Source organism: Tenrec ecaudatus, chromosome 9 (assembly GCF_050624435.1).
Source record: "Tenrec ecaudatus isolate mTenEca1 chromosome 9, mTenEca1.hap1, whole genome shotgun sequence".
Lineage (NCBI taxonomy): Eukaryota > Metazoa > Chordata > Mammalia > Afrosoricida > Tenrecidae > Tenrec > Tenrec ecaudatus.
In genome coordinates this window covers 77,394,211-77,417,351 of record NC_134538.1, presented here as the reverse complement: position 1 = coordinate 77,417,351, position 23,141 = coordinate 77,394,211, and the positions used below count along the sequence as shown (strand labels likewise).

The 23,141-nt window shown below is 46.4% G+C and overlaps 1 protein-coding gene across 1 annotated transcript in view; it reads right to left on the bottom strand.

Moving 5' to 3' along the window:
• The window catches only part of NOD1 (nucleotide binding oligomerization domain containing 1), a 68,654-nt gene that overhangs the window by 28,242 nt on the left and 17,271 nt on the right, over positions 1-23,141 (bottom strand). The window contains exons 2-3 of the mRNA XM_075558220.1: positions 2,423-2,623; positions 909-1,215 (exon numbers count right to left, since the gene is read on the bottom strand). Of these exons, the coding sequence (XP_075414335.1) occupies positions 909-1,112 (204 nt within the window). The 5' untranslated portion in view covers positions 1,113-1,215; positions 2,423-2,623. The remainder of the gene's footprint in view (positions 1-908; positions 1,216-2,422; positions 2,624-23,141) is intronic.

Below are 23,141 nucleotides of genomic sequence, written 5' to 3'. Positions count from 1 at the left end.
GCACGACTGCCATCCAGCGCCTGCCCGCGGCAAACAGCCTGCTCCGATGCTGACCAAAAGGTTGGTGGTTCAGGTGTACCCAGAGGGGAGTGGGAAGAAAGGCCTCCTCACAAAAGATCGCAGCCTGGAACGCTCCGTGGAGCACACTTCTACTCTGGCACCGGGGCTAACCAGGACAGTAGCTGGCTTCCTTAGGTAAAGGGGGTTTGGAAAGCCACCCCTCATGGATCATGAGGTGGGGTGCTGGGCCACTCCACGAGGTGCTGTATACGTGTTCTGTTCCAACTGGGATTTTGGTTATGTTCTGAAGTACAGAAAAACCACCAAGAAAAGAGACCCAACCATCAGAGTGTGCTGCTGGGCTTCCCCCAGAGAACCTTCCTGTCCCCCCTGAGCCTCAGCGAGATCACATTACAAACATTCCCCTAACCACAGGAGGCTTTTTCTGATCTGCTCACTTTCATGTTTCAGAAGAAGACACACCAAACACTAAGGGCTGCAGAGACGTCCCTTGGGCGGAATACCGGAATACGGGAAATTCTTCCTGAGTCGGGGCAATGGCCATCCTCTGAGTCTGACGCAGCAACGGGCGGTCGCCCAGTGTGCGCCCAAATACATGTCACTGCCCCATGTCTTATGCTTTCCGTTTCCTCACCTAACTTGGAGGGAATTTGTGAAAGAAACGTTTGTGAGCCAAAGCACCGGGCAATCGAGGGGTGAGAGGAGCTTATACTTGTACTGTATGAAGCCAATAGCCCAGACAGTTCATGTTCTATTGAGACATCCCCCACCCCTCAAAGTGAGATCCTGCCCAAGGTACTGAAGCTTCTCCCAGACTCTACCAGGCCAACTCGGTGAACCCCTTTCCAGCCATCTAGATCCCCACCCAGTGGAACTGCCCCAAGGACCTTGTCAGGCTGGGTGGGGCAGGCACACACAATCTCTGCATCTTCCTCTGAGAAGTACTCATTCTTCAGCAGGTTGTCCAGCAGGCAGCGAGTGTTGCGGACATGGGTGACCAGAAGCTCCCGGTAGGTAATGAGCAATTTAATGTAGGTGGAAGATCCTGATCGGATTGTTCCCATTTCACTGGGCACCAGAGTTTCCATCATAAGAGTAGTAAGTGGTTACTTTCCCCTCCTTCATCTTGAGCTGCATCTGTCCTCCTGGCAGAGGGCGATCCGGACCCAGGGCCCTTGCCTCTCAGTGCAATCCCTAGGGAGACAAAGACAAGCGCCATCAAAGCCAAGGCCATGGGAAGGTTCCCCTCCCTTCCCCCTCACCCAGGGTCCTGACCTTTCATCACTTAGAGCCTTGATTAAGAATATTAACTCATATTCGTGGTGAGTGTAATTAATGTCACTGAGCTGTGCAGCTCGAAGTCAAAAGCCTCATCTTTCTCCCAAGGAGCAGCTGGTTGGTTTCAAACTGCTGACCTTGATGTTAACAGCCCAACCAACGCATAACCACCATGCCAGAAATTTGGGGGGAGATGGAATAGAAAGTAATGGAATTTCCCCATAAACATTTGAAAGCTCCCTGTACTTACCCCTTTAAAAGGGGGGAGAGGGAGGAATGTGACATATATTAAAGAGAAGCTAGTCATTTAAATGATACTGCTTCTGGGTTACATCACTATGTGAGGTGACCAGAGGCTGTCAACAACTGAGTTTAGCAAAAATGCTTAATGATTTTTTTCTTAATTTTAAGGCAAAATTGTACATACATAGGTCCTAAAGTGGGATGGAGATTGAAAAGTCTGATGTTTTACAAAAAAGTAAACTGGAAAGGAAGGTGTTTTGCATCCCCTCAATCAGAGAGAAGGCTGGGAGTGAGAGGAGGGAGGATTTGAGCAACGACTGGCCAATGGAGAAAGAGATACACATGAAGTCTCCTTGGGTGGCTGGGGGTTAGGCACTGGGCTTCTAACTGCAAGGTTGGTGATTTAAAACCACAAGCAGCACCATAGGAGAACGCTGAGGCCGCCCCGAGAAACCCCACACAGGGCGGCTCAGAGTCAGAATCAACCCCACATTTGCCAGGTTGGCTTAGTTTAGGTTTTAATGTTTGTTTTGTTTGTTTGTTTGTTTTCTTAGAAAAGTGGTTTCTTTAAGGCAGACTAGTTGGTTCAACCAATTTTAAATCAATAGTATCTTTTTAGAGGTGTCCTGGTAGCATAGTGGGATATGACTTGGGTTGCTAACAAGGTCAGCAGTTCAAAACCCCCAGCTGCTCTGAGAAAGAGGCTTTCAGCTCCCATAAGGAGTTAAAGTCTCAGACGCCCACAGGGGCTGTGCTGTGCTGCCCTGCCCGGCAGGGTCACGCAGAGGCGGCAGTGAGTGTGGTGTGGGAGTTTCTTTGTAAGATTCTGGAATTGCGTTTCAAAGGACATCAGGCACTTTAAAAGAACATCTTCCCTTACATTTTCCATCTCCGCATTCTTTCTGGGAGCTGCAGCATCCGTTTCTTTGAGATTTCTATTTCACCGAACGCCACATAGCCGGAGCCGTGGATGGAGTTGGCCACAGGATAATTTTAGATTCAGGACTCTGGGACTCCTCAGCCTTCTCTAACTGTCAGTCGTTCAGGCCACGGGGAGTCAGAATGACCGCCACAGCAGTGCCTTTGAGAGAGAGAGAGAGAGAGAGAGAGAGAGAGTTAGTTTTGCTTTAAATCGTTATTAAAAATGCACTAGGTTAATTTTCAAAGAGATAACAATATCACCATTTTAATCTATCACAGTGGAAGTGAAAACAGTCTTAGTTTATCCCAGTTGGGCAGCGCTGTTTCCTGAAATGAGGCCAATTTCTGCCAGAGTCATGTGAGAGATATAGCACAACCCTGAGACCTGCTCTGGGAGAGAACCACGGTCTGAGAGAGAATCGCTTCCTTGCTGCCAGGCTCCGGGTGGCGTGTCCTGTCACTGCGCCAGCCAAGAACACCCTGACCCCACCAGGGGAAGGGTCCAGTTCTTTGGGTTGCGTTACCCTCCTTCCTTCATCCCTCTTCTTATCTTTCGGTGGCTGCTCTGAAGTCTCGCTTTCACTCATGTCTTCTTTCTCTTCCAGGCCTGGGATTCCCAAACAGTGGGGCGCTTGCCCAGTCTTTCCCGTGAGAACCACTTCAAACTCATCCGCTTCGGGAAGTCAGGGAATTTCCCCTGGGTGCTGGCCACCTGAACAAAGCAATACATCACATCGCAACAAGCTGGTAAGAAGCTGCTCTCCTGTCATTTGCAGAGCCCCGCGTGGAGGGTTAGTCGGAATTAGGTTTGTTAGGTTTGCAGAGTTAGCCCGATTTGGTGAGAACTCAGTGAAGCAAGGCTGGTTTCAGAGAGGCAGACCGTGGCACCCTAGAGAGAAAGTGTCTTCATGGGCACCAGGTTACCAGAAATGCCACGGAAACCCAGCCACGCCCTGGTCCTGAGAAGGCCCTTTACCTTGTATCGAGGGTCTTGCTAGTAAAGACCCTCTGCTCTTCCAAATAGAAGACCCCGGTTGGGCCAGGACTAGACTTCTGGGAATAGGGCCTGCCTATGAGTGGGTGAACCTCTCCCAGTGGTTTGGAAAATTGAGGATTGAAGTTGATGAGAACAACCAAAGAAAAAAGGGAGTCCGTGGGAGTGGTCAAAACCAAGGCCTAATGTGAACGGGGGGTCCGAAGTGGAGACCCAATCTCTAGACAATTGGATATTCCCTCACGGAAGGGTCACGAGGAAGGGACAAGTCAGCCAGGGTGCAGTCTAGCACTGATGAAACACAACATTCCTCTAGTTCTTTAATGCTTCCTCCCCCAACTATCATGACCCCAGTTCTACCTTACAAATGTGGCCAGACTGGAGCATGTACACTGGTACAGATCAGGGTTCTCGACACAAGGACTCCATGACTGATAAACCCTTCAGAAACAATAATGGGAGTAGTGATACCATGAGGGTGGGGGAAGGCGGGTGGGTGGGGGTGGGGGAGAGAAAGAGGAACGGATCACAATGATCAACATATAAATACCACCCGTCCCCGCCCCCACCGCAGGGGGACAAAGAACAGAGATGTAGGTGAAGGGAGACAGCACATGGTGTAAGATATGAAAATAGTCAGTCAGGGTGCGATGTAGTACCGATGAAGAACACAGCTTTCCCCCAGATCCCGGATGCTTCCTCCCCCCAACTACCATGATCCGAATTCTACCTTGCAGGGCTGGATAGGGCAGAGGTTGTACACTGGTACATATGGGAGCTGGAGGTACAGGGAATCCAGGGTGGATGATACCTTCAGGACCAGGGGTGTGAGGGGCAATGCTGGGAGAGTGGAGGGTGAGTGGGTTGGAAAGGGGGAACTGATTACAAGGATCTACATGTGACCTCCTCCCTGGGGGATGGACGGCAGAGAAGGGGGGGAAGGGAGACTCCGGATAGGGAAAGATATGACAAAATAACAATCTATAAATTATTATTAAGGGCTCATGAGGGAGGGGGGAGCGGGGAGAGAGGTGGAAAAAAGAGGACCTGATGCAAAGGGCTTAAGTGGAGAGCAAATGCTTTGAAAATGATCAGGGAAAAGAATGTAGGGATATGCTTTATACAATTGATGTATGTATATGTATGGATTGTGATAAGAGTTGTATGAGCCCCTAATAAAATGTAAAAAAAGATATGAAAATAATAATTTATAATTTATCAAGGCTTCACGAAGGTGGGAGGGCGGGGGAGGGAGGGGAAAAGAGGAGCAGATACCAAGGGCTCAAAAAAATGTTTTGAGAATGATGATGGCAACGTATGTACAAATGTGCTTGACACAAACTGTATGGATAGTTAAAGAGCTGTAAGAGCCCCCAATAAAATGATTTATTAAAAAACAAACAAACAAACAAAACCCAAGGCCTACATCCGAAACACAGATGGCCTCGAAAGGAAAATGCAGTACGGAAGTCACGTGTGGGGATGTTGTGAGTCAAAGGCAGGTGGGGTTAGTCCTGTTGACAAGGAGTGAGCTCCTAAGGGAGCTCAGACTTTAGAGGGGCACCCCTGCTACACCACACACACACACACACACACACACGCACGCACACACACACACACACACACACTCACACACACACACACACACACTCACACACACACACACCACACACTCACACACACTCACACACACACACACTCACACACACACACACACACTCACACACACACACACACCACACACTCACACACACTCACACACACACACACTCACACACACACTCACACACACACGCACGCTTCTGTCCTTCTCAGCCCTTGGATCAGCACTCATAGAGGGTTAGCTCCCAGAGAAGACATTGACAGGGTCAACTTCCCATGGGAACCTATGACCTGGATTCATCTTATAATGTAATCATCTGGAAGGGATCCCTGGTGGTATAGAGGGCTATGAATCGGACTGCAAGGTCAGCAGTTCGAAACCACCAGCCACTCTGAGAAAGATGAGGCTTTCCACTCTAGTAAAGAGTTACAGTCTCAGAAACCCGGAAGGGACTGTCCTACTCTGTGTCTATGAGTTGCTATGAGTTACAATCAACTCGATGGCATTGAGTTTGGTTTGAACTAAATTTAAGGCTAAGGGAAACTCAGAGGGAAGACTCAAGAAGTTACTCTGAAGAAAATGGGGGAGGACTGGCATTAGAGGAAGTAGAGAGAGGATAAGAGAATGCTACACAGCATAGCCATTCCGTAGAGACAAAGCTCAGCCACGGGTTAACTTTAATTAACCGCCACATTAGTCAAAGTTAAAAACTGCCCTCGAGTTGATGCTGCTTTGTTGTGACCCTACCAAGGGAGGGCTACCAAGGCTGTAAAGGCTTTGTCAGAGCAGACAGACAGACAGACAGCCTCGTCTTTCTCCCAGGCCAAGATCATCCAGGTTTTTGGACCCCCAATAGGGAGCCGTTAGTAGTCCAGCGCTGACCCAACAATGCCACCAGCACTCCTGGGTGGTGGTGGGTTTTTTTTACAATAGAGCAGAGCTATGCACCAGAAATAAAATGCAAGCTAGGTGCATAATTTTAACTTATCTAGTAGCCCCATTAACAATAGTTAAAACAACCAGGTGAAATGAATTTGAATAATGCATTTTAATTAACCCAGTGTGTTCAAAATACTATTTTAATATGCCACTAATATAAAAACCATTGAAGAAATATTTGACTTCTCTCCCATACTCTTTTTCTCTTTTTTTGGGGGGTGTCTTTTTTATAAAAATGAATCCCCCATACCCTTTGAAATCTGGTTAAGTGTTTGCATTCCAGCTCATATCAATCTGGACTAGCCAAATTTCAAGTGGTCAGTAGCCCCATGTGAACAGTGGCCCCATAGCTCAGTCACTGAAAGAGGAGATGGAAAGTGGGGGGGAAACATCTCTGAAATCCTGAGAATGATTAAATAATTACCAACCTAGAATTCTATCTGGACCAGCAAACATCTATGACAGAACTAAGAACACTTCATGGAGACAAGAGGGACAGGTATAACGATGGAAAAGACAAGATACACAAGTCGTATGTTACAGAAGCCAGAAGCCATGGTTGTCTGTGTGGAAAAAATCTGGATGAATCTTGGGTGAAAATACAAACCCTGCTAGACCTCGGTGAAGTTGTCAAGGTGAGAGGATATAAAGTCAATATGTAAAGACAAACTACATTTCTACATACCAGAGACAAATATCTGAAAAATGAAGTTGTAAAAGGACTACCGGTTACAATAGCAAGAAAATATATGTACTACATTTTAGAATAGATATAATGAAAGATATACATGACCATTCCACCGAAAACCACAAAACAATGCTCAGACAAGTCACAGGCGACGGACATACAGGGAGATTTAGAGACTAAGTTCCTACGTTGAAACTCAATATGATTAACGTATCTATACTCAAATTTATCAGAAGATTGAATGTAATCCCAACAGCAAGCTGTTTAGTAGAAACTTGCAAGCTACTTCTGACATTTAGATGAATTGTAAAGATCTTGGAACAGCCAAATACTTTTGATAAGGGGCACAGTTCGAAAGTTAGCACTTCCTGATTTCAAAGTCTATCGCGGTGCAACAATCGCCGAAGACTGTGTAGTTTGGGCATAAACAGACAAGGCGCTTCAGGGAGTTCATAGAAAAACCCATTATCTTTCTATTTTTTTCACGAACATGTTGACGCCCCTCATGAAGATCAAAGTCCAGAAATAGATGCAAGCAGATGTAGTAGTCTTAACCAATTGCATTGGAACAACAGATAAATGTTTTGTGGGCTCCCCATCCCCCAATCATTCTTACAGCTCCATCAGACCATACAACACAAATTACAAATATGCATTCAAATGGGTCCTAGAGAAAAATCCAAAACACCAAAACATTTAGAAGAAAACAGGAGAGAAATCTATGTAGCTGCAGGTTTCTTAGTCTGCAAAAGGCATTAATCATAAAAGAGCAAAATCGGGTTGATAATTTAGATTTGATGAAATTCAAAACATTGTTCTTCAAAAGACACGATCAAGGTAAAGGCTGTGAGAAATAGTCACAAGGTTAGTAGAAATATATTGTTCCTAGGGGTTCCAGATTACACACCCTGGGCTTATCCCAAACAAAACATGTTTAAACATGTTCCTACAACCGGTGGGTGGCTACAGAGAAGTTCTCTCAGTAAGACGCCTGTCTTCATCTTGGTGGATGCCATGCCCCCAAAAAAGGTCCACACAAAACAGTGACTTCACGGGTTCCCTTACATTCAAGGCAAAGAAGTCGGCTCAGAAAGTTACAGAGACTGTCTCTTAGGACCCCAAAGGGTGATCGTGATAGATTTTCTTAAAGGACACAGGACAGTCATGGGGGCTTATTATTTTAAAAGTTTTCAGAAAACAAAGTATACTGTGAGGAAAAGGCCAGGGAAGCTTGACCAAGGAATAGTTTCTCCACACAACAGTTCCCTTGCACGTTCTTGAAGGGTCACGAGGCCGTCCTACGAGAAAAATTCCATTAGGAACCCTGAACCATCCACCCTCCAGCCCTGATCTTGACCTGTCAGACCTCTTTTCTTTCCCTAGACTCAAAGAGCATGTAAAAGGAGCACAATTTGAGTCCCGCCAGGATGTCAAAACGCCATTTTGATGGCGTGTAAGCGGAAGGATGCAAGCTTGTTCTGGGTGGAGTTAGAGAGATGGAACGATCACCTTCAGATGTACAGGGCTACAAGGAGGATCTGTTGAAAAGCAATAGCTTCACATTTTGATCTCTTTAATAAAGGGTTCTGTGATTTTGGGGTAGCAAAACTTCTTGACTCACTCCCATATTTGACTTGTACCCAAATATGTAAAGAACTCTCATAATTCAAGAAAACAACCCAAGAGGCACAGTTTTGTTTATGGTGCAGAACTAGCCAATACAAAGCTCGGACACAGTCGAAGGTGCAGCTATTGGTTTCTCCTCATCTGGAGGAGGAGGATGACAACTGAAAGACATGGGGACATTTAGTCTAATGGACGATTGAGACTGCAAACATCAGTCTGCAGGCATCGAGCAGGAGGGAAATGTGGAAGAACCCTCCCCAAATCAAAAGAGACCAGGCTCACTGGTCAGATAGAGACTGGTGGAACTCCCTAGACAATAGCCTTAGTCTCCCTTCAGATCTGGAACTCAACTCACCCCTGTCTTACAATAATCTACCATTTAAGATGTAAAGGATACCATTGACCAAGGACACAATACAGAGGATCAGGAAAAAAGGCGGGACAGAGAGGGGACACAGTGAGAGAGTGTGGGGTGAGTCATGGTACATCGAGTGGGTTGAATAGATGGGTATTGCAAGATGTGTATGAACTATTGAATGTAAGACTGATGATGGGCTGTGCAAGCCTTTAAGACCCCATGCACTATACCTTTTGATAGCCGGGCGCCATCAGCTTTCTTCACCACATTTGCTTATGTACATGTTTTTCTTCAGCATTCGTGTCGGGAAGGTATACATACTGGAATGCCAATTTAATAGAACAACGTGTTCTTGTATTGAGTAAGTGTTTGAGTGGAGGCCCAATGCCTATCTGCTGCCTTAATACTAAACCTATAAATATATGCACATAGATCTGTTTCCTCACACTCTTTTAGACCTCTATAAATACCCTTTGTCCCCTAGTTCTTTCCTCTGTTTCATTTGACTTTCCTCTTGTCCCACTATCATGCTCAGCCTTCATTTGGGTTTCAGTAATTTCTCTTGGTTACATTGCCCTTGCTGAATCCCTACCAGGCCTCTCATACCTTCCTTGCCACTGATTTTGGATCACTTGTTGCTCCCTTGTCCCTGGGTTGGTCAGCACCACCTCCTTGCCCCCTCCTCCCCCTCTCCCGTGTCCACCCGGAACCATTGGTCCCGTTGTTTTCTCCTCCAGACTATTCACCCAGTCTCTCTTATCTAAATAGATCTGTAGAGATAATATGCACCAAAAATCAAGCCATAGCAAGATAGGTGATGAGTGAGAACACAGCGATGACAACAAAAAAGGAAACCAAATACCCATAGAAAAATAAATTAATTAAAAGAAAAAAAATTTTTAAAGAAAAATCTGTAAATAGATCAAGGTCTGATTTTTTATCTCTAGGTGTGTCCTTCAGTCAGGTGATGGGGTATCCCAGAGTCTGTCCTTAGTACTCCCTCAGGGGCTCCCTGCTCTGCTCCCACGGTTGCTCTGCCTTTAGTGGTTTGCCTCGGTGTCCCAAGGTCAGTCTGGGCCAGTCCCGAACCTGAGTCTGCAGTGTTGTCCCCCTTAGGGTCCTCGGCCATCAAGGGATAGCATCTCTCATAGTGGGATCAGCCATATTGTCCACTCAGTCCATTGGCTGCTCAGAGTGGGGATATCGTCCTCCAGACCTGGTGGGTCAGGATGTTCTCCACTCTCTCTTCCTCCCCCTTCATTTGGTCCTATTTGCTCTGATCAGACGTGCCCCTCTCCCCTAGCTGCAGCTTCAGTGCCGTCCTCTCAAGTAGATTCTTCTGGTGGGATGGGCAGTGTCCACATAGCTGGTATAGGGGGGGGGTTGTCATCTTTTCCAAACATTTTCTTTCTACTTGAGCCTTTGGTATCAGCTCCTCATTTTAAATTTTTTACTCCCTCCCCCCATGTCCCCTTGATAATTTATAATTTTTTTTCATGTCTTACACTGACCGCTGTCTCCTTTCACCCACTTTTCTGCTGTCTGTCTGCTGGGATGGAGGCCATACATCAATGATTGTGATTGGTTTCCCCTTTCTCCCCTCCCCCTTCCCTTACCCTCCTAGGATCACTGCTCCCCTATTGATCCTAAGGAGGTTTATCTGTTCTGGATTTCCTGTGCTGCAAGTTATTGCCTGTACCAGCATACATGTTCTGGTCTAGGCAGATTTTGTAAGATAGAATTGGGGTCATGATAGTGGGAGGGGAGGAAGCATTAAAGAAATAGAGGAAGATTGTGTGTTTCGTCAGTGCTATACTGCACCCAGATTGGCTCATCTCTTCCTTGTGGCCCTTTTGACAGGGCATATCCATTGGGTCAGTTCACAGATAACCTATCAAAGAGTATAAATCTTTCCAGGAACAGGTGGATTGGCTGGTGAATCTCAACTGCCAACCCTTCTGTTAACCGCCCGTGCTATCTCTTAGTGCCACCAGGGCTCCTTATTGTGTGGTATAACCTTCCATGAGTCCAGCGAGCTGTTCCAGAGACTTGTCGAACCCAAAGGAGGTCTTGTGGATTCTGGAGCTCTCAGCTCGCGTCTTGAAGGTCTAGAGAGAATTCAGCCCCAAGTGGGGGGCCAGCGAGTTAGAAGACTGATTCCTGGGGACTCCTCAAGCTTGTGCCTGGCATCTGGACAACAGTGCCCTTTTTGTTTGTGAGCCCTGCCCGAGCTCCGGTGGCTACAGCCAGTGAGAGAAAGTCCCGTGGGGGTCGCTGGCAGCAAGGACACTGCAATGGGAGGTGAGAAGTGGCCCAGTCTCCATGTTTTAGGGATTGAATTCATTCAGAGCCTCACCTTACAGATGTCTACTCTTGGTCACAAATTCTTTATGAAGAGCCTTTTAAGGAATCTAGAAAATGTCGTCATGTGGATGAATTCAAATTTCTTCAAGCAATTCCTTACACACAGAGATATGTACTATAGATCTATAGAGAGACTGGTGGGTATATATATCCATGTACACACACATGTAGATAGACACCAAGGAAACAGATCAGAAGGAGGTCCACCAAAACACTATCTGTGGTTATTTCTGAATGAGAGTATTTCAGGTGATTTTTATTACTTAGATTTTTTTTTGTAATTCTATTTTGTCTTCAGTCAAACCTATCTCATTTTTTAAAAGAAAAAAAATATCTTTTAAGCTGTCCCCAAATCAAAACTGTGGTGCTCAGGTTTCGTTATTAGGAATACCCTGCCGATTTTTTTTATTACTTTCTGAGTTTGCATCTGTTAATAGCCATTTGTCAGTTCTATGCTGTGGTCTCAAGAATAACTTATCCCCATTAAGTTGATTCCAACTCACAGCAATGCTATAGAAGAGAACTGCATCTTTGGGTCTCCAAGGCTGTCCATCTTTATGGGAGTGGGGAGCTTCATCTTTTGCCCACTAAACAGCAGGTGGCTTTAAACTGCTGACCTTGTGGTTAGCAGCCCAGCATGTGACCCACTTTGCCACTGGGACTCCTGCTGTGAGAGATCAGTGGATGAGAATGTAAGCTAAGAAGGGCAAGCCCCAGCCCATGGGGCATGTGGGCTCCGGTGAAGCCTGGCTATGACCACAATCCCTGACCCTGGCCAGCATCCAGGAGCCTGTGAATCACAAGAGAAGCTGCAAGAGAGGCAGGTGTGGATGAAGAAAGAGTAACAGTGCCAATGACATCATCCCTCCTTCCAATGGGCCCCCGGAGAAGAGTCCAATGCGAGCTAGCAGCCCTCCCTAGGAGTTCACTTTCACTTATTATGGACGTACAAGTAATCAGGGTGAATGAATAGGCTTTATGTAGAGTTATCACCTTCCAGGTAGGAGACCTGGGTCCAATGCCTGGCCCATGCACTTTGTGTGCAGTCACCATCCCCCTGTCCATGGAGGCTTCCATAGGGCTATGGTGCTGAACAGGCTCCTGTGGAGCTTCCACATTAAGACTAGGAGGAAAGGACTGGGGATCCACTGAAAAACATCCAAGCGAAGTCAATAGATCACAATAGCAGGGTACATCATGAGCTGGAGCCTATGAGGAGGCAGCTAACCACATCTCTGCCCCGACGACAGAAAACAGCCTTGCCAGAATAAGCAGAAAGAACAGGAAGAGGCTGAGCATGGGGGGCATGGGCAAAGGCATCTAGAACGAGGTGCCTGTAGAACCCAGTAAGGAAGCAAGAGAGGGCTATGCGGTCGACCGGGCCATGAGATCACTGGGACACCGCAGGGAAATGGTTAACTTGGTCCTGGGAGCAGTTGGAACCCAGCACAGATGGAGCCATCTCACCCCTCCCTGCCCCACCCCAACTACCACCTCCAACCCCCTGTCTCTAAGACTCACAGGAGGCCCTGGAGAAAAACCACAGGCACACATATAGTTTCACTTGCTGCAAAAAGCATTTATTCCCAGCCCCACTTTTTCTCTCTCTTCCCTACTATCCTGGGGTGTACTCGTCTGGGTACTTTAGAGAAATACATCCATAGGAACTCATGTATAAGAGAGAGTTCTATATGAAGGGCAAGTGCGCACCAAGGAAACATCCCAACCCAGTGCTGCTCAAGCCCACAAGCCCAACATTAACCCATATATCCAACACCAATCCACAAAGTCCTCCTCCATCTCACAAAACAGACACAATGATGCCAACTGCAGGAGGAAAGTCAAGTCAGTGAATGTGTAAGCATCTCAGTGCTGGCAGGGGTCTGCACAGAGCTGCTCCAGCACCCAGGGCTGCATTGTGGTAGGTCCATGTGACTTCTCCTCAGGGATGTCTTGTAGGAAGTCAGTCTTGCAAGCTGCTAAGGCAGCTGCACCCTGGTGTGACCATCACAAAGCAAGAGACCAGAGAACTACAAAGGCAAGGCTCACTGAGCCATTTATCCCTCAGCCCTTCAATTGATCTTACATGTGTTTATCGGCCAGGTTGGCACAATAAACTAACTAACTCATAGGGTATCTATCCTGCAAGAACTGTGCTCTCCTTGTAACTGATCCAAGAAAGGCATCCCTTAAGTCATGTGGAAGAAGTCCGCCATCTTGTGTGATCCAATGAAAATGTGGGCGAAGGGAGACAGCAGGCAGTGTGAGATAGGAAACTAATACTAATTTATCAGGGGTTCATGAGGGCGGGAGCGTGGGGGAGGGAGGGGAAAAAGAGGAGCTGATACCAAGGACTCAAGTAGAAAGAAAATGTTTTGAGAATGATGATGGCAACATATGTACAAATGTGCCTGACACAATGGATTGTGATAAGAGTTGTAAGAACCCCCAATAAAATGATGAAAAAGAAAGAAAGAAAATGATGCTGGCAACATATGCACAAATGTGCTTGATACACTTGCTGTATGGCTTGTGATAAGAGTTGTAAGAGCCCCCAATAAAATGATTTATTAGAATAAATAAATTAAAGTTAAAAATACAGGGAAGGAAATGTCACAGTGTCTTTACTACTACTACAAGATACAAACATCGCTGTGAGTCTCTAAAGAAAGGAGAATAAAAACTGAAGAGGACACAGATGCTATAGTGATATACAAATTCATTTTAAACAAACAAACAAACAGCAGTTTAAGGCCCAGGCACATATTGTACAGAGTCTACTATCGACCATGGTGTGTGCAACTAGGGAGACAAAGAAGAAAGTCAGACGTATTGAAAATGACATGGTGTGGGGGACTTAGGTTAAGTGCCAGAGCATGAGCAAAGAGAATTTGATCCTAAAATAATAATAATCTCTAAATCCAAAAGAAGGAATGCTATCAGAACTTTAATCTGGATATCCTGTTTGCAGAAGGCAAATGACAGTGGAAGCCCAAAATCCGTTTGCAGAGTTTGCCCATGGATTAAGCCTCTAGCTAATTCCCTCTGGCCATAGTCTTGGGATCACCTAGACTTGCTACTGGACAGTGAGCAGGTTTCCATTGATTTTTTAAAATAATTTTATTGGGGGCTTGTACAACTCTTATCACAATCCATACATACATATATTGTGCGAAGCACACTTGTACATTCATTGCCATCATCATTCTCAAAACATTTGCTTTCTAATTGAGCCCTTGGTATCAGTATCTCATGTTTCCCCTCCCTCCCCACTCCCCCCTCCCTTATGAACCCTTGATAATTTATAAATTATTATTTTGTCATGTGTTACACTGTGTAGCATCTCCCATTCACTCACTTTTCTGTTGTCTGTCCCCCAGGGGGGGGGTTATATGTAGATCCCTGTAATCGGTTCCCCCTTTCTACCCCACCTTCCCTGCACCCTCCTGATATCTCCACTCTCACCACTGGTCCTGAAGGGATCATGTGTCCTGAATTCCCTGTGTTTCCAGTTCCTATCTGTACCAGTATACATCCTCTGGTCTAGCTGGATTTGTAGGATAGAATTGGGATCATGATAATTGGGGGGCGGGTGGTGGAGGTGGGGGAGGGGAGGAAGCATTTAAGAACTAGAGGAAAGTTGTGTGTTTTATTGCTACACTGCACCCTGACTGGCTCGTCTCCTCCCCTTGACCCTTCTGTAAGGGGATGTTCAGTTGCCTACAGATGGGCTTTGGGTCCCCAATCTGCACTCCCCTCATTCACAATGATATGATTTTTTGTTCCTTGATGCCTGATACCTGATTCCTTCGGCACCTCATGAGCACGCAGGCTGGTGTGCTTCTTCCATGTGGGCTTGGTTGCTTCTGAGCTAGATGGCCGCTTGTTTACCTTCAAGCCTTTAAGACCCCAGATGCTACATCTTTTGATAGCCGGGCACCATCAGCTTTCTTCGCCACATTTGCTTATGCACCCATTGGTTTCCATTTATATCATCAAAAGTCAATTATGGTTGGTGAATGTAGTTAGGATAATGCAACATCTAACACTTGATCTCCCTTTTGACCAATTTTAAAGTTGTTTCTGTTTTTAATATTTTCTGCTCTTTTAGATTGGGTTTTACTCTGTTTCGTCATTATTGGTTATTGTTGTTGTTTCTAGTTTTGCTTTCGTTTTGTTTTGTGTGTTGAGGTGTTTTTTGGATATGAAATCCAGGGTAAGTAAAACTACAGACAGTAGCTGGTGGGGTAGTGATTACACACTGGGCTGAGATCTGCAAAGTCAGCAGTTCTAAACCACCAGCAGCTCTGTGGGAGAGACGGGTTTTCTACTCCCATAAACAGTTACAGCTTCAGAAACTCACAGGGGGCCTTTCTACTCCGTCCTATGTGGTCGCTATGAGTCAAGATTGTGACTTGCTGGCAGTGAGTTCAGAGGGCATGACAGGAGAGGGTGGGGTCAATGGGGAGCTCACAACCACGAGTACGAGAAAGAAGAAAATGTACTGAACTCGATGGCGGTGGTGATGGCACACTCTTCTTAACACAGTGAATGATTAAATTGTATGATATATGAACTATATGCCGATAAAACTAGGTACAAGAGCCACTGTAAACAGATATCTTCCAGATGTTTCTTTCTATTCTAGTAAATCTCTAATATATGTTCACTGCAGAAAACTAAAGAAAATGCAAAAGAAAAATTTTTTTTCTTAATTTAAAAAATGAACTCACCTGTCAGTGACAATGCTACCTTTTGGAGCAGTGCTTCCTCTCGGGTTTTATTGGCGTGTGTGTGTGTGTGTGTGTGTGTGTGTACACCGAGTTTGTGCTTGCTTGCTTTGCTTTCACGCAATATGGTTGGCTTTTGCACCTTGCCTCTTCCCCCTGCCATGACCCAGTGTTTCTAACACCTCAAGTCCTCTCTCAAACTGGAGAAGCTGGTTTCTGACTGACTGGCTTCTGGTAAACAGAATGCTTTGAATTGCCTGACTTTTTTGTTTGTTTAACAAGAAGAACAGCCTGTTTTGCTATTTTAAAGCCCAGAGGAAGTCCACGTGCCAGAGGGTCAAGGACAGTAACAGACAGTAGCAGTTTTTCTTCTGATGAAGAGCCCTCCCTGGTCCCAGAGGCTGCCTTGCTGGCCTAGACAGACCTGGACAACTTGCCAGGCAGCTCATGAGGAGACCAAAAGTTGCAGCATATCCCACCTTCCATGTGACCCTGAGGAGTGACTGGGGGGTCGGGAGTAATACTGGAAAGAACTCACCAGTTCCAGCTCATAGCAACCCCATAGAGTTTCTGAGGCAGTAAGTCCTTATGAGAGCAGATGGCCTCATCTTTCTCCCTTGGGGAGACTGGTAGGCTTGAGCCGCTGACCTTGTGGATGACAATCCAATGCTTACTTGACAAAGCCACCAGGGTGCTTGAGAACCAGCCTAGCTGAGTTCAAATCTGCACCCTGTCCCTCATCACCTAACCGCGCTGCGCCATGGTTCCCTCAGAGTGATAGCTCTCGCCTCCAAGGGCTGTTGTTAGTGAGCACCCAGTGTTAGTGAGAATGTGGAGACTCTGATGGGAACACAAAATAGTGCAGCTGTTGTGGAAGTCAGTCAGGGTCTCAGAAAGGTAAACCTGCAAGTACCATGTCATGATTATATGCCACCAAGTCGATTCTGATTGTAAGTCACAGGATTATTTAAAGTGGATCTTCTAGCGTTAATCTCTGTAACTTCCACCAAAACGACCTTTTCCTATTGGGTATGGATAAAAGAAGGAGGGTAAGATACTGTGATTCCCACGCTGAGAACCAGGTCTAAAATGAGCCATCTGGAAAGGGATCGAATGCCCAGCAAGATCCAGGAGTGAAGTGATCACTGCACAATGAACCTCCTTGATCCAGGAAGGCAGCTTTACCACCAGAGGAGCAGCAGCAGGAGCAGAACCAGGAGCCAGAGGATGAAACAGAGCAGTGGACTTCCCAGCCCACAGAGCAAATAAAGCGGAGTGCTTTGGGGGCAGGAGGCTGACAGGTGGAGGGAGGAGCCTGTGGGTTTCGCTGCCTGTGGTCCTGGAGCTGCGTGCCTTTGGGTTGAGGTTCACGGTGAAGTGGCTTCCTCTCTGAGCATTTATGAGCAGCTCTGAAAGAATCTTTCCACCTGTCTTGATGAACGACTGTGTCCTGAGCATTCCTCACCAGAAAGAGGACCTGTCACCTTCTAGGATCAACTCCATCATCATGAGCATTGCTGTGAGTGCTGCATGAGCATTGTAATGCATTACAGACTGTGGGAGTCATCTCATCTGGTGTCAGTTTAAGGATTCAGAGTGTAGGGGTGGAGTCTAGGCTATCAATCTGGAGATAGCCAATGGCCTTCTCCGGAGAATTCTGGGAAATTTGGTACTTCCTCCTTGGAGGCAGAAGACACCTCTCTCAGTTCATTTCCTTGGAGACTACTCTCTCTCTCTCTGCTACTCCCTGGGAGACTTTGCAGAAGACAAGTCACATGGACACAACCAGGCCTCGGAAGCCGGAGAAGCCACAGAGAGACCCCTGCCAGAAGACTTTCTACCCGCTGGCTTGTAATCATCTGCATTTGGCTTCATTGCATGTGTTTCGTGAGTCTGAAGAGGACTTTATAGATTGGTATTCAAACATGTGGGCTAATATCAGACTTATGGCCTTGTACTGGACTGGGTTGGGATGTTTTCTCAATGTTCAATTGCTCTTGTATATAAATCTCTTTCTTATACACATATGTGTGTCCATGGATTTGTTTCTCTAGTCTACCCAGACTGACCCACAGACCTAACTGGAAAGCAGACTGGTGAGCCAGAAGAGCAGTCCATTGGGACCCTATAGGACACAGTACAATCCCCCATAGGATTGCCTTGGCTGCCATCTTTATAGGCACCGATCACCAAGTCTTTTCTCTCATGGAGCTGTGGATCTATTACCCTGAACTTCCCTTCTGAGGGACTTAAACAGATGCGTGTGCACCCATGTGCACTGCAGAACTGTTCACAGCAGCCAGAAGGCAGAAACAACTGAAATGCAATGCCCCACCCCCCCCCCCCACACAGGTGATTGGATAGACAAAATGTGGTGCCTACATACAGTGGGATCATTCTCAGCCATCAAGAGACACGAAGTTCTGATGCCTGCTACACCATGCAGGGACCTGGGACACAGGATGCTGATTGAAGTCAATCACAAAAGGATAGATACTATATGGTCTCACTTATATAAAGTATCTAGAACATACTAATGTCTAACGATCAACTTTCATTAGGGGAAAAGAGGAAGAAAGGGGAATCAATCACTGCATTTGGGGACACTGAGCATGTGTTAACGGTGATGGAAAAGCTGGCAAGTGACGCCTGTGATGACATGATTAGCGTGAGCAGTGTCACTGAATTGTATCTAGAGGAGACGTCCACTTGGCAAATGCTCTGTTATATGTATCCATGCCACACACACGAACAATGCCATTGTAGAGTGGTCACTCCACAGAGTGCATGGGAGAGCTGGGTACAGAAGATCAAACGGATAAACCTGACTTGAACAGTTAAAACCTTATCAGTTGATTGCCCCCTCTGATGCATGTTGGACTCAAACTGGTTTTCAACATTTTTCTGTACGGATTTTTTGTTTTTGTTTTTTTCATATTGGGGATTATCTCAGAGGTGTTATGTCATTGGGGAGGTGCTATGTCGCCCTTTTGAAGTTGTGTTATATGTTTTTCAGTATGTGAAATCCAGGATTGTTGAGCTTATAGGGACCGCAAGTAGAATGTGGATAAAGTGTATGTGTAGCGGGGGCGGGGGGCGGGGGGGGGTGCAGGCAGGGGCGGTAAAAGGGAGCTGATGTCACAGAGTCCAGGAAGGAAGAGAATGTCTGGAAACTAATTGTGGTATCAATTGTACAATGCTGCCTGATGTGATTGAACGATGGAGCGATGAGGTATAGAGATTAACTCCAAATTAATAATAATAATAAAAGATTAAGTGGACTAGTGTGTGCGAAGCGCTGAGACCAGGACTGTTCTGGTGGTTCGGTGCACTGAGTCCATGCTGGTTCCGCACACCTCATGCGCGACCCCCTGCAAGGCTCCCCGTGATGTGCCACGCCCACCTCGCTGCTGCGCTACAGCGCTGGTGGCAGGCAGCCACGGTGTCCACCCACCTCCTTGAAGGTCTTCCTTTTTTCGCTGACCTTCAACTTTACCAAGCAAGAGGTCTTCCTCCAAGGACTGATCCCTCCTCCCACCCTATCCGAAGCACAAGAACTGAAGTCCCATCAGCCTCGATTCTAAGAGCATTCTGGCTGTACTCTGTCTACACATTTAGCGCTTCTCCTGGCAGTCCACGGTGTATTCATTGTTCTTTCCCAACCCCAGGCTCCAAAGGCAGCAGGGGTGTTTCGGTCTTCCTTGGTCAAGGGCCAGCTTCGATAGGCATGTGGGGCAACTGAAAGTACCATGGCTTGGGTCAGGTGCACCTTCGTCCTCCAAGTGACATCTTTGCTTAATAACACTTTAACGAGGTGTCTTGCAGCAGCGCTGCCCGATGCACTGTGTCCTTTGATTTCTGGATTGTTACTTTCACGGGTGTTGATTGTGGGTCCAAGTAAAATGTAATCCTTGCCAACTTCCGACCTCCCTCCATGTACTGTGATGTTGCTTGTTGATCCAATTGGGAGGACTTTTTATCTTACATTGAGATGTAATCCTAACTGAAGGCTATCATCCTTGATATTCATCAGTGAGCGTTTCAAGTTCTCATCGCTTTCGGCATGGGAGATTTTGTCATCTGCATAGCACAGGTAGTTAATGAAGCTTCCTCCCCTCCTGATGATTAGTTCTTCTTCGTAGACTCGTTTCCCAGCGGATCTGCTCCACAGACAGATGGCATAAACCTGGTGGAAGGATAGGATCCTGGTGCACACTTTCCCAGCTTTGAAACTGCACAGGATCACCTTGTTCTGTTTGAACAAATGAAAATACAGATGCCTTGGCTCTTCGGCCTAGAGACTGGTTCGTTAGGTTGCTCATAGAGCCCCGGGTGTGTAGTTTCACGAGATCTCCGGGTGATTCCAGGGATCGGCCGCATTTTGGAATCTAGGGCGTAGATGAATGAATGTGGCCACTTGCATTGGTTTTTTTGAAACCAAAGCTCAGAACTATTTCTTTCTGATTCAACCACCGGCTGGGACTTTGTTTTCCATCCCGGATATCCTACTCTGAATCCACATGCAAACAAGATCACAGGATCTATAAGAATCACCTGAGCATCTTGTTAAACTGCAGTAGATTCTGACTTGGTGTATCTGGAGTGGAAAGCCACATTCTCAGTAGGGGGTGGGGTGGGTATGAACAAATTGGACACCTGGGATCGAACATCTCACTTGGTGTTTTGTCTTCTCTGCAGCCTTGGTGGCGCTGTTGGGGGAGCACTGGACTGCTAACTGCAAGGCCAGCGATTCAAACTCAGCAGCCAGTCATCGGACAAAGGTGAGGCTCTCTGCTCCTGTGAAGATGTACAGACTCAGAAACCCTGTAGAGAGTCGCCATGAGTTGGAATCGACTCAATAGCAGTGGTTTGTTTCTTCACCAATGCTTTCAGGGCACCTTGGACTTCTTCCTTCGATCCCACTGATTCCTGATCAGATGCTACCCCCTGAAATGGGCGAATGTCAGCCAATTCATTTTTGGTACAGTGACTCTGTGTATTCTTTCCATCTTTTTTGATGCTTCCTGCATCAGTCACTATGTTGCCCAGAGAATCCTTCAATATTGCAGGTTGAAGATTGAATTTGTTCTTCCGTTCTTTCTGTTTGAGCACGTCATGCATGTCTTCCTTTTGATTTCCTTTGCACGTTTCATTAGAACACTGTCTTCTCGAGTTGTCCTCGGCAATCTTATGTTCTGATCTTTGACTTCACGATTTCCTCTGGGCACTCTGGCTGCTCTACATGAAAGAGCAAGCTTCAGAACTCTCCTGACACTTATTTTGGTCCTTTTACATGACTGCTTGCTTTCATCTACTCCTGTAAGAACTTACAGTATTGGAAACTCACAGAGACAGTCGACTCCCTCCTATGCGATCTCCATGAGTCAACAATCAATCACTCAATGGCAGTGCATGAGTTTGCTTTCTTCATCTTAGCTTGGGTAATTAGTGTTCAGTGCTTCAAATCTAGTACTGAGATGGTTTCCAAAGTCAGGTGGGATACACACAGGGTTGTACTTTAGTTCTCTTGGGCTTGTTTTAATTTTCTTCCTCTCCAACTTAAACCTGCTTAAGAGCAATTGATGGTCTGTTCTGTGGTTGGCTCTGGTCTTCTTCGGGTTTTTGATATTGAACTTTTCCATTGATTTCCCCCCCCCCACAGATGTAGTTAATTTGATTCCTGAGTGGTCCACATGTATAGTTACAACCAAAATGTTGTAATTATGTTGGCCAAAGGGGTGTTTCCAATGAATAGGTCTTAGGTTTTGCAATCCAGGATTACTTCTATTACAAAGTCATAGTTTCAATCCAGTTACCAGTAATTATTGATGCATTTTGAGAGCTTGTTTGTTTCATTTCAGGCTGCAAAAGTTGATTAAACATCTCCCATTTCTTTATCTCCAACATTAGTGGTTGATATGTAAATAAGAATAATATCCATATACCTATGCGGATGATCAAGTACTATGAGTTGTATTCTATTGCTGGCCGTGCTGTATTTCAGGACAGGTCTTGGACTGCTGTTTTGTAACGAATGGGATGCCATTTCTCTCATGTTTGTCATTCCCAGCATGTGATCGTCCGATTCAAAATGGAACGGCTCATTTCAAAGCGTGCCCATCCAAGTCAGTCCACTAACGTCTAGAACATCAATCTTCACCCGTCCATATACTCACAACTTCCAGTTTTCCTAGGTTCATACGTTTTAAACTCCAGGTGCCAATTGTAATGGATGTTTGAGCTGTTTCTTCTCATTTGGAATCATGCCCAGTCAGCAGATGAAGGTCCCCAAAGCTTTGCTCCATCAAGACTGACAGGACTTTGAGGAGGCAGCTCTTCTCCAGCCGTATTCCTACCTGGGGTTCATCTTTCATCACCGTCTCAAATATTGTTCCAATCTTCATAAGGTTTTCACTGGTCAATTTTTTCAGAAGTAAATCATTAGGTCCTGGGTCCTAGTCTGTCACAGTTTGAGCTGGCATATGGTAAATACTTGGTGATTACTGTCTGCTTTCATATTTTCCATCGTCTTGCCCAGCCCTAAGGGGCAGGGTTATTAATGCACGGAGATGGAATAGCTCTTTGCCCTCCGAAAAGGTTATATTGTCTGGCAGAGGAGACAGGCACAGACAAGGAATTGTAAGTGTGGGGAGCAAGGCTGTGGAATGAAAAGGGGAGGGACCTGGGAGTTCCCCTGAGGGGACCCTTGAACTCTAGGTGGCCCCACTAAAGCCCTCTGTGGTGAAGCTGACAACTAGAAGAGAATGGATTAGAGCTTCTCTTTCTTCCTGCTGGTGCTGTTAGCTGCAGTGGAAATACCCACCTGGTTGGTTTCAGACTGGACCGGTGTAATCCATAGGGCTGACAGCGGCTGATTTTCAGAAGTAGACCACCAGGCTTGTCTCCCTGCCTGCCTCGGTCTAGACGCTCCACTAAAACCTTCCAGCCTCACAGCAACACATAGGCTTCCACTGGCAGAGGTGTGGTGATGGTACACAGGACACATGGCTGAGACCTGGCTCTCCTGCATGGAGGGCAAGGCGATGACCACTGGGCCCCCACTGCCACCTGTCTTGGGGAATCTGGATTGAAGACACACTGAGAGATGTGGTCAGCACACAACAACAACAATAGCAAGATGCAGGTCCCAGAAACCCATAGCCACCCATAGGAAGAATGGCAGGTGAGTGGAGGGAGAATGCCGAAGGATGCAGGTCTCATGAATCCTTGTAATAAACCCCAAGAACAGAGGTCACTTCAGTGTGCTCCTGTTGCCTGCAGCCTGGGAAAAAACCAGGGAACACAAGCCAGGGAACAGCAGCAGCGTCATTCTGTGAGTGAAACCATTCCAGCGGAGCCGGAGTTCAGAGGTCACC